Here is a 17,385-nt window from a genome sequence, read left to right on the forward strand (position 1 = left end):
GGGGTGTCTCCTGTGGCTACACAGGAAGGTGACATCTCCAGGGCCTCTCCTCTCTTCTGACCTGGAGCCTTTGCAGAATAAGGTGGAGCAGAGGGGACAGTAGGGAGAGGGGATGACCCCAAGGATGACCAAGACAGAATTTCCCATGAATCCACCAGGAAGCAGGAAGAGGAACTGGAGAAAAAGGAATTGATACTCGAGTTTGGTGACACCTCCTTTGGCTTTCAATGAAGATTTTAATCTGGTGGCGGGAGGCCTGAGGCGGGGTGGTATGGAAGGGGCAACAAGCCTCTACTGTGCAGCTCAAGGAGTTGGGGGAGGATGAAATGGCGCTCTGGTGGGTTCCGGTTCCGTGGCAGCACTAAGTTGGAAGCATGTCCTCGATCATGTAGAGGTTGTAGCACAGATACATCAGAATGCAGCTCCAGATGCCAACGATGAGGAGGGTGCCCAGGCCCGGTGTGGTCTCCTGCTGGATGGGGAGAAAGGCAGGAGTCTGAGGCAAGGTCAGATCAGCAGCTGGCGAGCACCCTCCCCTCCATGGGAGCCTCCGGGCAGCCGCCTCCAGGCTAGGCTACCCAATCCTCCTTCCTGGTGCCATGTTCTCTGAGACTGAGGGGATGTGGTGGGGGCAGAGCCTGCGTGGGCACAGGTAAGGTCTGATGCAAATGCAACCTGAGCCTCTGCCTTGGGGATGACGGGGCACCCAACTGAGACAAGGCACATTTCGTATGGATCTACCTACCCCTGATTGTGGCTGTTCTTTAGGGCACACAACATACATTTCTCCTGTAGAGGACAGAAACAGCACAAGAAAGATCATTTTTCCCTGGTCCAAGATGGCCAGACTGCTGGGCACCTCAAGTTTTGCTATAGGAAAGGACAGAACAACACAGTGGCACTTGGGGCAGACACATCCAGGATTGAGGCCTATAGGGCAAGACTCCGGAGAGGACTTCAGGCTTCAGGGCCTCCCCAGGACTGCAGAGGGATGCAATCCTTACAGCAAAGGGTTTCAGTCAGGAGGGCCCAGGGGGAGGGGAGGCAACAGCAGGAGCCCAGGGTACAGCTCTCCAGCAGGGTGGAGGTGCGGGGGGAGGTGGCGAGCTTCACTCACATAGCAGGTCCCACATTGAAGGGAGTCCAGTGGGTCCTTTCTGAGTTTCTGTAGTGCCATATTCTTCTTGTGACTACAAAGCGATGCTCCTTCAGCTCCCTCCAGTTTCTTGAACAGGTGCTGTGATTCTATGTCAGGCTTTCCTATCTGCCCGAGTTCCTGATGCTCCTTTGGTCCTCTTCTAAGGGGACTGGGGGAGTCAGGGAGGAGCAGAGTTGGGGAGACAAATTCCAACATGACAAGGAGATACCCATAGCACGGGTGGCTGTGGAAGGCCTTGACTCCAAGCCATTGGGGCCACAGAAAGCAAGACAGCTCCTCAAAGGGTATGAAGACCGAGAACATTTAGCAACGTGAAGGGGGAGATTTTTTAGGGACGAGGAGAAGTGGGTGCAGGTTATACTTACAGCTTGCTGTTTTTCTGTATATTTATTAAAACATCCATCTTCTCATCCATATCCTTCTGCATTTCCTTCAAGAGAGAATTCAGAGCTAGACTCTACATCTTAAAGGGCGTTCGAAGCCCCCTTCTCCTGCCTCTCTGCAAATCACTCAGAGATCACACCTCAGCATTGTACTTCCTCAGAATCCTCACCATCCTTGAGTGAGAGGGTTTATGAAGTGCAGCTGACATGGACTGCTTTCCTTCTTACCCTCCCCCATTCCATGATTAGGCTGAGCAATAGACCAAGTCATCAGGGGCTTGTCCAAAGTCTCCAGGTGAGTCAGAGGCCAGGCAGTGATTTATCTGAACTCACACTGAGATGAAACCATTACCTGCCTTGGTCCATGCCTATAAAATGACAGAACCAAGAAAACAAATCATGTGACATCCCCTCCCCCCCAAAAAAAGACACAACGTTTGGCCTTGCCACACACCCAGATATTTCATACTTGTTTGCTCCATCTTTTACCCAATTCCAGGCAGAAATGGTCAATATAACACAAAACTGATAGTATCTCAAATGGCACCTCCCATTTATTATTTTCTAAGAGCTAAAAGGATAGTAAAATCTCAGCAAAGTTTAGATAAATTGACCTGGGAGAACTAGATAGAAATAGCGGTCACAAAAGAAATTCTGAGGTGGCAGATGTTATCAGAGACAATATTTGTTATTGACATAACTGAGTTGGATCAAACATCATCAAGTGTAAATGAAAAAATAATTTTTGAGGAAAATAATTTTAATTAAAAAATGAAAGACTGGGAAATAGTTTACTGAACTGCAATAAAAACTGTCTGGGTGGAGATGATTTTAAAAAATACCTTCTTGAAAAGCATTTTTAAATGTTAGTATAAATGTTGAATAAAATATTTGTATTCATAAGTAGAGTTAAAATATCCTGGAAGTCAAAATTTCTCCTGGGTCCAAACAATCAGAGTCAAACATCCCACATTTTTACAAGTCTCACCACCACTTCAGACTCCTCGCATCCCAAACTGACCTCCTCGTTTTCTCTTCTAAATTAGTTCTATTTCCCCAGCACCCCTGTCATTGTCACCACTTTCTTCTAATTACACAAATTAAGGTTTTGATACCATCGTGGATGCTTTCCTCTTCTTTCATTCTCTATATTGAATCGGTCACCGAGAATGTTGTTTTTCCTTCGATGCGTCTTTCAGATTCACCCTTTCCTTTCTACTCCTACACCTGGTCCAGCTTTCTTCACCTTGAGCTGGATGTGGCTTCCTGTCTGATATTTTAGCTCCAGATGACCCCTCCCTGCTCCCCAGGGCCCCCAGGCCACCTTGCAAACAGCTGCCGGCTCAGCTTTCTGAAATGCTGCTCCTAGCATGTTCTTTGATTAAGAATCTCCAGAGGCCCCCTTACTGCTTACATAGCCAAGTCCCAGCCAGTCTGCCTGTCTTTCAAAAGCCTTCATTACCCACTTCCTCGTGCCCCTTCCATTTTATTTCTCACAGTTTCCCCAAATGATCCCACTTTTGTGACTGATCTCCCCGCTGACTGTGATACGCTTCATGTTCCTCCTGCCTCCATGCTGTGCGCAAGCTGTGCCCACGCCTGAAATAGCCTCCTTTGTGTGCTTTTCATGCCCAGTCCCCCCTCTAACAAAACACTCACTGTGCTTGCATTTTACCACAGAAATAACACATGCCCTTTGCAGAAAATCTGGATAATACAGAGGAATATAAAAGAAAAAATTGTCATCATTTAGAAGTAACAATAGCCCTTTTGGTATATTTCTTTCCTGTCTTTTTTCTGTATGTTCATTTTACCTATTTTTCTCCCATTTATTTGAGATCAGCCTGTACACATGCCTTGTATCTTATTTTACTTCTCATTACAAGCATTCTTCCTAAGCACTGTCTCTCATAGTTCCTAATTTTCCATATATGAATATACCATAACTTATTTGCCTATTTTTCTACTGTTAAAATTGTGATAATGCTTTTTGATACCTGTAGTCAAATTCCCTTTTCAGTTTTTTACGAACTTGAACTCTGAGCAGCAGTACAAAAGCATTCCTCCTATCTTATTCTATAATTATCATAAATTAAAACTTTGCTTGTTTGAATGTAACAATCTAATCATTATTTTCATTTGCATTTATTTGATTACCCATGAGGTAAACTCTTTTAATGTTTATTGCTTTTTAATTATATTCCTTTCTGTGGACTATCTATTCCTGCCCTTTTCCCATTTTTCTATTTGGTTCTTATTGATTGTATAAACTTAATAATTTGCAGATAAAAAAAAAACAACCTGTTGTCTCTGCCTATCATTTTTGTGGGGGGAAAAAAATGTTTCTCCAGCTGAAGCCAATTTGGCTCAGTGGATAAAGCGTCAGCCTGCAAACTGAAAGGTCCCAGGTTCGATTCCGGTCAAGGGCATGTATCTTGGTTGTGGGCACACCTAAGGCAGCTGATTGATGATTTTCTCTCATTGATGTTTCTAACTCTCTATCCCTCTCTCTTCCTCTCTGTAAAAAAATCAATAAAATATATATTTTTAAAAATGTTTCTCCAAAAATGTTGTTTGCTTTTAATTGTATATGTGTTTTTCTGTGATAATTTCAAATTCTTTAATATTGTTTAATATACCAATATTTCTTTTGTGATTTATTCCATTGTATTTAATGCTTAGAACATCTGGTTAAATACTTATATACACTTTCTCCTTATTGATTTTTAATATTTAAATTCACGTTATAGATTATTTCAGTTTACTGAGTTAAATAAATTAAGTCTTTTCTTCATATAGTCAAGCAATGTTAATAGTAAACAATCCTTTCCTTCTCGCGGACCTTTAAAAAAATCTTCATTTTATTTTAAATTTTATAGAGCTGGGAGGAAGGTTCCCAAACTTGAGTGTACAACAGAAACACATGGGGAGCTTTAAAAACTACTGATCCTGAACCTCATCCCAAGAGGTTCTGATACAATTGTTACAGGGTGCAGCCTGCGTATGAGGGAGCAGGTTAGAGCAACAGTTCAGGTGAGCAGCCACTGCAGAAGTGCTGAGGACCGGGTTCTCATGCAGGGCGAGTATCACAACTGTGCCCCAGCCTCTTACTCTGGGCCTAGGCCTGGGCATATGAATTTCAGGAACCCTCACAAGTATCCTCATTGTACCAGGCAGAGAGGCTCTTACCGGGTTCTCTGTGCTGGTTATCCTGGGGCTGTTCCACCTTAATTTGATTATTATGGTTTTATTATGAATTTTAACATCCAGTAGGGGTAGTTACAGGTCTCATTGAAATAGGCCTCGGGCTCTGCTGTGTTTACTTGTGCTGGTGATTCTGCAGCCACCAAAGTCTGAGAACCATGGTTCTGGTATCTAGATTATCCTCTTAGTGACTGTTGAGTTCAAAAATAATCTTATTAGGCTTTTGGTTAGATTTGCATTAAGCCTTCAATGCAGCCTTCAGAGCTCACCTGAGGACTCATTTTTTTTCTATAAGGACTTTTCTGGTTACTCCAGCCCACTTCATTACTCACTTCTCTAAACTCTTCATAAAGTGACATACAGTTATCATTTACTTGTTACTCACCTGTAAATTCTTTCTTGCAATAGAATTTGGGGCAGGGCCCGGTATCGCCTTCCACAAATCCTAGGATGGTACTGGCCCATTGTAAATGCTTACCTTCATAATCTCCACAAATTCCTGGAGTTTATCGAAATCCTTGTCCATTACACATTTTATCTAACAAGGAAGAAAGGCACAGAGCCTATATTACTGACTGTGGAGTCATTTTAAGCAAAGGGCAGCAGCTGCTCTGCTGGAGTGAGCTGGATGAAGCTCGAGGAATGAACTAGTCATGGCCCATGAAAGCCACTTTCTTCTCAAGGGGTTGGGGAAGGGACTAGGGTTCTGTTAGTATCTAGTCAGCACCACCAGCAGCCTTGGCACAACTTAGATCTGGCCATTGCCAGGCTTCCATGTGAAGCTCAGAGCACAGCTTCAGTGACACCTTCTCGCGTGAGCATTCATTCCCCTTCTTTGTAAGGATGCTCTAGGAGGGCCCATCAGGGAAACAAGAGGAGAGGCCTTGCTCTGCAGCTTGCTAAAGGGAGGTGAGTAAGAAGAACTGAACTGGTCCCTGACTGCCCATCAGCCCCTCTCTGTCACTAAAGTTATATCTCCCCAACCTTATCCCTAAGACACCTTAGGAGTCCTTATCACTCAATCATTGGGTTGAAGCATCAAACAAATACGATATCCTCAGATGCCCGACACTTAAATGCTCCAGGGCAGTGGACTGCAAACTCATTAGTCAACAGAGCCAAATATCAACAGTACAACGATTGAAATTTCTTTTGAGAGCCAAATTTTTTAAACTTAAAACTTCTTCTAATGCCACTTCTTCAAAATAGACTCGCCCAGGCTGTGGTATTTTGTGGAAGAGCCACACTCAAGGGGCCAAAGTGCCGCATGTGGCTCCCGACTGTAGTTTGCCGACTATGGCTTTAGGGCATTTGGGCCGAGTTCACTGCAGTGCTTTCTCCATACAACTCTTGATTTCTGTCTCTTTCAAAGTCAGGCACTGCACTTTCCCGAAGCTACCAAGTTCTGGAAAGTCCCATCTTGTTACCTGTTTTATCTCCTCCATCTTTTCCTTGAGCTCTTCCCTCACCTCCCTGAGATCATTCTGAGGAAATAAAATGGGGAAGATAAGAGTAAAGAAATGGCTTGGATGGAAGGAAAGTGTCAAAGGAGGAAAGAAAAGATCCAAGGATGTGGAAAAGGAAGGACAGAGAGATTTCTCATCAGGGAGGAGAGAAAGGAGGCTACTAAGAAAATAGAAGAATCCAGCTGGCGTGTTTCAGTGGTTGAGAACAACCTATGAAACAGGAGGTCATGGTTCAATTCCCGATCAGGGCACATGCCTGGAGTTGTGGACTTGATTCCCAATAGGGAACATGCAGGAGGCAACCAATCAATGATTCTCTCTTGTCATTGATGTTTCTCTTTCTCTTTCCTTTCCTCCTTCCCTCCCTCCTTCCCTCCTTTCTTCCCTCCCTCCTTTCCTCCCTCCCTCTCTCTGTGAAATCAGTAAAAATATGTTTTAAAAAAGAAAGAAAGAAAACAGGAGAGTGGGACATCCAGACATCATGCGCATTCGACACTTCTGGGATATGACCATAAAAAATATACAAACAACCCAAAATAAGGCTCATCCTACAAAATGAATGGTCTCCAACCCTAAAATATGTCAGTGCTCAAGAGATAAAGGTTGAAGAACCATTTCAGGTGACAGGAGGCTAAGGGACACAGAACCTGGATGCAACATGTGACCCAAGATTGAGGCTGTTGTTTTTTCTCTTGTTATGAAAGACATCAGTGAGATCATTGCAGAAATTAGAATAAAGGCTGTAGATGAATACTGTGCCAAAGTTAATTTCCTGATTTTGATGTATGATAATAATACTGGCCATATAAGAGTTTTTGTTTTTAGGAAATTTACATCGAAATTTGAGAGAAACATGCTCCCCAATGGTTTAGAAAAAATATATATTTATTGTGTGTGTGTGTGTGTGTGTGGGTGTGTGTGTGAATATATACATATATGAGATAGAGGGAAAGAACCATGATTAAATGCCAACATTTGGGAAATCAGGGCAAAGGGTATACTAGAATTCATTGTGTTATTTTTTGAAACTTTTCTGTAAGTCTGAAATTATCCTATATAATAAAAACCTAATATGCTAAGTGTCCAATCGTCTGGTTGTCTGTTCAACCAATCAAAGCATTATATGCTAATGATATGCTAAGGCCACTCAACTGCTCTCTATGACGTACACTGGCCATGAGGGGCAAACGCTCTGTCTGGTAGGTTAGCTTACTGCTGGGGTCCAACCAATTGGGACTGAGCAAAATGGGCCAGACATGCCCCGAAGCCTTTCCACAGTCCCTCCCTAGCTGGCCAACCTCCTGCATGGGATCCCTTGGCCTGGCCTATACCCTCTTGAAATCTGGGACTTCTCAGGGAATGTCTGAGAGCAGGTTTCGGTCCAATCTCCCAGGCCAAGCCAAGGGACCCCACTGGTGCACAGATTCGTGCACTGGGCCTCTAGTTTCACAATTAACAGTTAAAGGAAACAAACCAAAATAACTAAAGAGAATGGAGTCACAGTTTATCCCCCATGGAAGTTGTTTAGCTGCTCAGCCCCCCTTCACCGGGCTGATCCCACCGTACAACACCTGGGTTTAAACACCTACCTTTAGCTCCCTCGTCCCGGCCGTTTTGGTAAATGGCCCTTCTGATTTAATTCCTTTGCATTCATATGTCTGTTGATTAAAACCAGAAACACAGGGTATTGGAAACTGCAGGTGTGAGGTAGATAAGGCAGGAGAGATCACCCCGAGTTTCTGTTCCTCCCTCCCAGCCAGGGTAGACAGAGAGGAGCTGGTGGCCCCACCTGTGCAGCTATTTCCTCCATCCTTCACTTCTCTCTGAGCTCCTCTCATTCCACTCCCTTCCTGGGCCTCAGCTCTGTTCCCGAACAGCCAGGCTCATTTCTGCCTCAGGACCTTTGCACAGCTGCTTCCTCGACTTACAGCGCCCTTCCTTAGTCTTCGAGTGGCTGGCGTCTCATCCTTCGGCTCTCAGCTCAAAGAGAGGGCTATCCTGACCCCTGGCTCACAGCGGCCTCCCCGTCAGATCTCCCTGTTTCAATTCTCTACGTAGCACTAACACTACTGATTTTGTTTCCTGATTTGTGCATTTATCTGATTAGTTACTACCGTGACGTTCTAAGAGAGCAGAGAGCGTGTCTGTCTCTCAGTGTACCCCCAGCACCTGGGACAGGTCTTGGCCACAGCAAAGCGAATGACCCCTGACTCCAGGTCAGCTCCCACGGCTCTCAGGCCTGGGTGCTGGCATGGGTTCAAAAGAGCTTCTTACTTTGATCGGCTCTGGCTTCAATTCCAAGCAAATTGCCTTGTAGTTCTTGCCCTGCGGAGAGAGGCAGTTGGGATACAGGCATCAGGACCAGGGTAGCTACCCCCGCCCCTGACAGGAGGACCCTCACCGGCCCTGCCGGTCCAACTGTGCTTGAGCCCAGGCCCACATGTCCCCCGGCCCCCGATTCAGGACGACTCCAGTCTTGTCCTGCTGTTACACATCTCTCACGAGCATTGCCTGCCCGTTCGGCAGGCAGCTCTCTCTCCCTGCTGGGGGTGCCCGGGCGGAGAGGAATTTTATGGGAACTTTATGAAGCCACGTAAGTACTATTTCAGGAGCGCAGACTCAGGTTCTAATCTCAGCTGTCCTCCCTACTGGCCATGCCAACGTGGGCAAGCTGTTTAGTCTTTCTGGCCTCCATTTCCTCATCTGTGAGGTGAGGAAGATAATTACGTTTATATAATAAGTCATTGTACACCTTAGACATGCCCATTAGATGCGGGCCTGGCGCAGGCCTGGGTGGGGTCCCGCCCCGGGGAGTAGCAGAGGTGGGGTTCAGGACTATGTGTCCTTGTCCCCGAGGGAGCCAGTGAGGTTGCTTTCCTTCCCAGGCCAAGGCCAGGAATCAGTCCCACCCTCCTTCTAGGCTAAGTGGTCACTCCATGCTCAGACAGAGAAAGAGAAGCCCAGCTTTCATCAGCGGGTCTCTGCACCCACCCCACCCCACCCCCATTGAGGCCCCCCAGGGTCCAGGCCTTTCTCCTTTACCAGGTTTGCTTTCTTCAGTTCTGCCTTCTTGGCCGACATGATGGAGGAGGCCAGAGTGTTCTTTTCCCAACCTCCCCACGACGGGCCCTGTGACCAGGCCACTGTCCTATGCAGATTACAGGCCCGGGGAGGGCGGGTGACCGCCTCTGTGTGTGGAGCAGCTGAGGTCACAATGCCCAGGACCCCCCCTGCCATCCTGGAGTGTCAGCGCAGCTCTGAGCCTGGGGCGCCCTGGCCGCTGAGCTGAGGGACTCAGGTCTGACTGCCGCGTGGGGGAAGGTGTCCTGCAAAGTCCACGCGAGGGACCGTGGCTGTTCTGGCCCAAGCGCAAGGCGCACCTCAGGAGAAGCAAGGGCTGCTGGCTCCGCCCGGCAGGCTCGTCTCCCTGCTGCGCGGACCAGGGGGTGTCTGCCCGCACTCCGGCTTCCAGGGCCCCCGCCTTTCCCTCTGCCTCGCTCTCCTGACGTGGATGGACCCTCCCTCGCCCTGGAAGCCGTCTTGGGCTGAGAAGTCTCTCTGGCCCAAGGCGCAGGTACCGTGCAAACCTGGGTTTTTCTGTCCTGTGGGGGGAACAGGGAGGGGGCGGTTTCAGTCTCGGCAGGATGAGTTCTGACTCCCTGTCTGACTGCATGGCTGGCCCTGTCCCCTCTGCCCTCCACTGGTCTCTGCCCCTGCTTCTCCCATCATCCTGGAAGAGGGTCACCCACGGACAATGCTGAAGATGAGAAGCCTCGGGGGGCAGAAGGGGTGGGAGTGGGGGGGGCCGGAGGCAGATTCTAAAGAACACTAGTTGCTTCTGAAAAGGCCAGTTTGGGAATAGCAGACAGACAGCACAGGCAGGCATACAGGGACCAACGCAAACTGCATGTGAAGTCCGTGCCACCACACACCTCGCAATGACCCTTCACACCCCCCTCCACTCCAACCCTGTCTGCGCCTGTCCTTCCAGAGGCTGCGGGCACTGGGACTTCCTGGGGAGCGTTTCCTGGGGGTTATTTCACAGCCCCCAACCTGGTGACAGCCCTCGCTCTTACTCTGTCACAGCCAAAGGAGAATATGACTGTCCCTCTGCTCAGTGGTGGGGGGAGGAGGGAGCGGTGGGGAGCTTCCCAATCCTCCTCACCCTCTCACAGCTGCCTAAAAACCCCAAGGCCTGAGCATGACACGCCAGAAACTGACTGGTGCGTCTGGTTACCGGATGTGGGCCCATCTCCTCCTCGCTGCGGCTGCCGATCTCCCTGCCTCTGCTTGGCTGGGCTGAGCTGCCGTTCCAAGAGCCTCCTTCCGGCCGAGCAGATCCCAGGAGGCCGTGGCCTACACGTCAGGAAGCTGGGTCTTCAAAGCAATCAAGGTGTCCTTGTGAAGCTGCTCTATACATTACACATGTAAAACCATCATGGTTTGGACAGACATGTAACAAGACCCAGTGCCTCCTCACGGCGCTCACTGTCAGGCGCCCAGGGCCTCACTGTTGTCATGGATGCGCCCCAGATGGGCTCGGGGAAACCCATTGGACAAACCCGAGTCGAGGAGTCTCACGTTGTCTCCTCTCCTTAAGATGTCGCCGCTGCGTGAAGCACGAGGGCGACACCACGACATTGCGTGTTGCTGCAGCACCACCGTTCCCTGCGGGCTGTGGCAGCTCCTCCTCAGGAATGCCAGCTCCGCTCTTCCCAACCCCCGGCCCTGGCAATACCCACTGGTATGGGGCCAGGAGCACACGCCCACCGAGGTCCCACTGGAGTTTGCTGGAAAAGGAGCAGCCACAACGGAGACACAGAGGCAGCCACACGTCTCTCTTCCCCGATGATGCCATTTGGATTTCCTTTACGAGGGTTTCTCAGCTTCTGGAAGACAGTGTTTGTGGCAAGGCTGGTGGGGAAGAGGGGGATTTCAAACTGGCCTTAGGCCTCTGGGTTTGGTCTCTTGTGATTGCCGGGGGACAGAATCCCAGGATCTGGGCTACAATGAAGCCCAGGCTCAGCCCATGTAGCCCAGAGAACATGACTGTCATCCATGCTGTAGGGCCTGTTTGACCACTGGGTGACCCAGAGCTAAAGGCCTTGGACCGGGGCAGAAGGTTTCATCAAGGTGCCCAGGGTCGCGACGGCTGTGGTCTCCAGGCCACCTCGGATGGACCTGAACCAGGTGACTGGCTCTCACAACACCCTGGGAACATCCCTCCAGAGGGGCTCGCTGGTTCCTACCCCAGAACCTCTCACTTTCAGAGATTTAATGTGATTGGCTACTGCATTATCCTACTTGACCGATATACAGAGGCCTCATAAAGCTTTACCACACCAGGACCGTCCCCTCTGCTCATTGACACGTTGGTTACTATGCGATTTCTGATCATCTCTATAAATAGTGTGCCCGGCCTTGACAAGAATCATAACCCTATTACATTGTTTCTATGGAACAATGATCCAGTTTCTACCATGGGAACTTCTAGGACCTCTATTTCAGGAACAAAACATAATGTTCTGAACAGATGAATGTAAATCTCCAGCTAATTCGAGGTATCTAACGGTGAGTGAAAAGCCAGAGCGAAGGTATTGTGTGAGGATTGCGGGCTTTTCCCTCCTGTGCGTTCACACGACAGGGGCGTGTTTGCCAGGGCCTCGCGGGACCCAGCGAGGGGGACCTGCTCCTCTGCCCACAGCCGGCAGTTAGAGAGCAGCCTGCGTGGGAGATAAAGAGCCACCAATAACCGGAGGCTCCCTGCTCCTGCCAAATATGGCCCCTGGGCCACCTCGCTTGGCCGGTGTCCCTTTGCCTCTTTGGGTGGAGTCCAAACAGAGGAGGGCAGCTATGCTCCTGGCTCTTTCGGCCTCTGGGCTTGCAAGCTCTCTACAGCTGCCATCCTCGTCTCCAGCAGCCTTCTTTCTACATCGGACACCTCCAAATCCCCATTTAGTACAGAAGCAATGAAACTGGGTGCATCCTCTTTGGATGGCTCTTCTTGAGGGATTATAGTTGACCCTGAACTGCACCGGTTTAAACTGCATGGGTCACTTATATGCACATTCCCCCCCCCCCCCCCAATAAATACGTATAGTATTGTAAATGTTTTCCTTATGATTTTCTTAATAACATTTTCTTCTGTATAGCCTTATTATAAGAGTACAGTATATAACACATATCTATCTATATAAAAGGCTAAGGGTCTATCACAACCAAATGGACGACTGAACAGGCTTTGTGGAGCTATCAGGCCAGCAAAGGGGGGGGGGGGGGCGGCGTGAGGGGTAATCAGGCTGTCAGGCAGAGGCAGTTAGGGGTGATCAGGCTGGCAGGAGGGGTGATCAGGCTGGCAGGAGGGGCAGTTAGGGGCAATCAGGCAGGCAGGAAGGTGAGTGGTTAGGAGCCAACAGTCCAGGATTGTGCAAGGGATGTCTGACTGCTGGGGATCAGGCCTAAACTGGCAGTCAGACATCCCCTGACGGGTCCTGGATTAGAGAGGGTGCAGGCTGGGTTGAGGGGGCCCTCCCCCACTCCCGTGCACGAATTTCATGCACTGGGCCTCTAGTAACATACAAAATACAGTATATGTTAGTGGTGAGGCTTCCTATCAACAGCAGGCTATTAGCAGTTACGTTTTAGGGAGTCAGAAGTTATTCGTGGATTGAAAACTACACGGAGGGTCACCTCCTGCAGGCACCAGACCACGTGACAAAGGAACCTCTGGGGCCCTGGACTCCAGCTTGAAGCTGAAGAGGGAGGCACATGTGACATCACGCCTCTGTGTGGCAAAACTTCTGTGAAAGTGGCTCCCTGGAGAAGACTACTTGCATTGAATCAAACACTGAAGTAAGCCAAACATTTGCAGAGCCCTCTAAAGTATTACTTTACTTTTTGTAAGTTTTTTAAATACACATTTTATTGATTTCGGAGAAGAAGGGAGAAAGAGAGAGATCAATGATAAGAATCACTGGTCATCAGCCTCCTGCATGTCCCTACTGAGGACCGAGCCTGCAACCCGGGCATTGTGCCCTGACCAGGAATCAAACTGTGACCTCCTGGTTCTTAAGTCAATGCTCAACCACTGAGCTACACTGGCAGGGCTATTTTTTTATTTTTATTTTTTTTTTTTTACCTAGTTCTTGATCTAAAAAAAGGGATCCCATTGTGTCCTCATCCCTCTAAAAACTGTGACAGTATAAGCCATCCGGAGAACTGTGACTGCTGAGGCCTGCCCCGCCCTCAGCCCCACACCTCCTGCCAGGCTCCCCTGGCCCAGGCTCAGGGCCAGGCCAGCTCTCAGCAAGGAGCTCAGGTTCCCTGTGCAGGGACTGCCCAGCGAGTCCCCTTTTGGCTCAGGACACTTGCTAAGTGCCAAGCACGCTGCATGGCCCTGGCCCCTAGAACTCATCACTGACAGAGGTGACAACGGAGTGGCACTTACAATATGCGGAGGGAGCCCAGGGAGGGGCATGGCCCAGTTCTTGGAGCTGGCTCTCTGCCGTGTTCCGCTGGACCCCATTCCCGGCCTTGAGAGCTTCCCCATACCCTAGTCCCTCTGGACGCAGGTGCTTCCCTAAATCCCAGCACAGGAGCCAGGCAGGGCTCTGTTACCCCCCACATGCCAGGCTGGCCCAGCACCAGCACCTGCCTGGTCCTCAGGAGAGGATGAAGGCGACAGGCTCCCTCACTGGTCAGTGGGACCACCTCCTCCACGCTGGGCCCTGTCTCCACAGATGAAGAGGCTGTCCTCGGCATGGCTCCCAGCCGGCCCAGCAGGAGTGCTGCGTGCACAGCCGCTTCCGCTGCTCCACCTGGCCCGCGTTCACCTTCAGCTGGCCTTGTCACACTGCACGGCAGTTTGGACTGGGCTTAAACCTGCCATCCTCCAGCAGCGCACAGCAAGGTGTCCTCTGAGCGGTGTGCGTGCCAAGCTGACAATCCACCATGTCAGAGGGGGTCTGCAGGGAGCACAGTCCTGTCCTCAGAGGTCCTCGGGAAATAAGGTAGACCTTGCTTTATAGCGCTTCACAGATGTTATTTTTTTACAGATTGAAGGCAAAACCCTCCTCCCACAAAAAAAAGATGCCGACTCACTTTACTGCAATGGTCTGGATTATCAAAACCCGCATTCTCTCCGAGGTGTGCCTATCATGGGATATTCATAAGTGCAACCACCATTGGGGTTCGTACACGAACCTCCCTCAGCTCCCAGAGAACTGGAAACACGGAAGCCCCAGAGTCTGCAGGAAGGAGATGCAGTGCTGGCCTGGGGTCCATCAGATTCATCTCTCTGACCCCACTGGGAACCTCAGCAGCCTCCTTCCTATCAGACCCGAGGGCCTTCTCTTTTCCTCTCTCTTTTTAAATTATATACTTTTACTCCAGCTTTCTTGTTGTTTTAAAAAATTTTTTACAGAGAGGAAAGGAGAGGGATAGAGAGCCAGAAAGATTGATGAGAGAGAAAGATCGATCAGCTGCCTCCTGCACACCCCCCACCGGGGATGTGCCCGTAACCAATGCACATGCTCTTGACTGGAACCAAACCCGGGACTCTCAGTATACAGACTGACGCTCTATCCACTGAGCCAATCCGGTTTTGGCAAGAGGGCCTTCTTTTTTGCCTTCCACTTGGTTAGCTGTATTGTTCTTCATACCAATGAACAGGAGACCTATCTGTCTACCTAACTATTTCAAGGGATTATGGGGTCCCACAATCTGCCCTCTGCGGGCTGGGGATCCAGGAGAGACAATGGTATAAGTTCCAGTCTGAGTGCACCATGTCCCAGTTCCAAACAGTCCCAAAGAGAAAGAACTTTCTATTTGACCTTTAATTCTACTCATTCCTCATGACTCGAGGGGGCCTGCACGCATCAGAAGGGCACTCTGCTTTGCTCTGTCCACTCTGACTCAACTGTGCATCTCACAGAACCACACACACACACACACACACACACACACACACAGAATCACGTTTGACCAACTACCTGGGCACCTTGTGGCTTAGTCAAGTTGACACATAAAATTAACTATCGCATTACCTGTCTCTCCCTCATCCGCGATCATCACCGCCCATCACATCATCCCTGGAGCATAGCTCACTTCCATCCGTCTGTCCCCCCCCAGCTTCCAGAACACACACGAAAGCAAGCTGTAATCCTTTTGCTGGGGGAAGGTTTTGCCTTCAGACTAGAAAAAGCCCAACATTTGTGAATCACAAGAAAGCATAGCAAGGGATGCCTGTTTTCCCAGACCTCCGGATCCATCCTTCCAGGAGGAAATACCCCCTTTTCCAGATTCCCTGGAGCAACCCTTGACCTCCACATCTATCCTCCGTCTGGACCCCGCTCTGGGCTCGTTCTCAGACTTGCTCTCAGGAGAGTGAATCCCAGTTCAAGCCCTCCCCTCCCCCCCAGCCTCCCCAGTCTGCTGCCTCCCACGGCTTGTCTGCAGATACCAGGCAGTTGTGCAAGTCAGCAGGGGCATCGCAGCGACTTTCCTTCAGGCAGAGTGGGATGGTTCAGGCATACAGACATTGGGCTGTCCCATCGCCAAGGAGGGACTACGTCACCCAGGAGAAGGGAGAGGGGCCGGTGGACCCGGATTCTCAGGCTCAGTGATCACCTGGAGACCCTGCCAGTCTTGCCTGCAGGTTTGAACAAGGTCAGGGGTTCACCTCCAGAAATAGGGGGAAATCACTGTAATAAAACAATGTCTCAACCAAGCATTTTGAATGTGTTTATTTAATCCACACAACCACACTAAGAGGTAGGCACTATCATTATCCCTATTTTACAGATGAATAAACTGTTTAACTCAGAACTGGCATTTTTCTGAAGTCAGAGAGCCTGATGGGGGAGCTGTGAACCCAGGCAGCCTGGCTATGCAGCCAGCACGCTTAACCTGCCCCCTAGAGGCATGGACTGTCCCAGTCGCGGCAGCCCATGTCCCATGTCAGCATTTCCCATTGACATTTATGAAACGGGTTAACAAAGGTAAGTTCACAGGAGACCTCATGCACAATGCAGACGGAGGAACCCCGTCGCTTCTGCAACCCCCCGCCCCCAACCCCCAACCCTCTACTGGGCAGTCCTGAAGAGAGGCCTCAAATAGCACCTCGGGGAGCACAGGCCCACTGGCTGGGAGCCCCCTGCTTCCCCAGCTGTGCAGGGAGTTAGACCGGCTGCTGCACAGAACCTTCCCTCAGGCAGAAATGGCCCCATGGGGCACAACTGGCTCCAACAGGTCACGTCCACAGGCATAGGGTCAACAACAGGACACGGCCCACTCATTTATTCGGTACACTCAGGTCTACTGCCCGCTGGCCTTTGCTTGGCTGTGGCCACAGTGCACATCTCTGACGAAGACCTCCGACGGGCGGCAGCCGCCACTTTGCAGAACACCTGTCTGATGTAAAAAAGCAAGTGTGGGAGGTGCAGCTTCCACTTTGGGGATCTGATGGGTCCAGGAAAAAAGGTCTATATAGACCGTGGGATAGTGAACACTGTAAACCTTTACCTAAGGATGTCCTGTGAGCGTGTGTGTGTGTGGGGGGTGGGGGTGGGGGATTCAGGAGAGGAGGGTGGAGATGCTACAGAGTTCCCATGAACCCCTTTGTTTCCTGCAGCTCATGCAAACCTTGTGTTTGTTCCTGGGTCACTAAGTGAGCCCACTCTTGCCTTCTCCCTCCCCCCTCCCCCTGCCTGGCTTTCCTTCTCCCTCCCCCCTCATCTGCCTGGCTTTCCTGACACACCACCAGTGAAACTGGGGCCCTGAGGAGCAGGGCTGTCCTCCTCCCTCATCACCAGCCCCCTCCCATGCCCTGCATTCAAGAGCGCTGGGTGCCAGACAGGGTCCTAGGTAGGAGGGGGAATCCAAAGAGAATAATAATAGCAAGTCTTCCTAATACAAACCATAACACAGAGCCTTACCGAGAGGCCTGCTGCCCTTGTTATGGGTGGTCAGGTGCAGTCTCTGTTCTCAGGGAGCTCAGTCTCTCCGGAGAAAAGAGAACTGATTTCAACCCCAGGGTGCCCAGTGGGGCCCTTAAATCGTGAGAAGGGGGTCCTGGGGGAGGGGTGTTTTCCAGGCCAGGATGGCAGCTCCCCTCCTATCCCCAGGGAGTGACCTCAGAGGCCGAGGCAGACGGGGTTGTGTCCCTGGGACCGAG

The 17,385-nt window shown here is 50.0% G+C and overlaps 1 protein-coding gene across 4 annotated transcripts; it reads right to left on the bottom strand.

Annotated features, from left to right (window-relative positions):
- Positions 1-216: 216 nt before the first annotated feature.
- TEX35 (testis expressed 35) lies at positions 217-15,294 on the bottom strand. Of its 4 annotated transcripts, none has more exons than XM_045583186.1 (8): positions 15,257-15,289; positions 7,802-7,870; positions 6,174-6,230; positions 5,225-5,284; positions 1,525-1,589; positions 1,118-1,307; positions 746-789; positions 217-469 (listed from the first exon to the last, which is right to left on the bottom strand). In XM_045583186.1, exons 1-8 carry the CDS (start codon positions 15,269-15,271, stop codon positions 412-414), a joined length of 558 nt encoding a protein of 185 aa, XP_045439142.1. In that variant the 5' UTR covers positions 15,272-15,289; the 3' UTR covers positions 217-411. The 4 variants fall into 4 exon arrangements, with proteins under 4 accessions (XP_045439142.1, XP_045439141.1, XP_045439139.1 ...); XM_045583185.1 differs by having other exon boundaries at positions 217-472; XM_045583183.1 differs by lacking the exon at positions 746-789 and having other exon boundaries at positions 217-472; positions 15,257-15,294.
- Positions 15,295-17,385: the final 2,091 nt, after the last annotated feature.

The sequence above is a fragment of the Pipistrellus kuhlii genome, unplaced genomic scaffold, assembly GCF_014108245.1.
Source record: "Pipistrellus kuhlii isolate mPipKuh1 unplaced genomic scaffold, mPipKuh1.p scaffold_m20_p_18, whole genome shotgun sequence".
NCBI lineage: Eukaryota > Metazoa > Chordata > Mammalia > Chiroptera > Vespertilionidae > Pipistrellus > Pipistrellus kuhlii.

Coding starts and splice junctions, on each gene's coding strand:
- TEX35 (XM_045583183.1), bottom strand. Junction 6,231..7,801: donor CCGGGACGAGGGAGCTAAAG/GTAGGTGTTTAA, acceptor TTATTTCCTCAG/AATGATCTCAGGGAGGTGAG. Junction 1,308..1,524: donor ATACAGAAAAACAGCAAGCT/GTAAGTATAACC, acceptor TGACTCCCCCAG/TCCCCTTAGAAGAGGACCAA.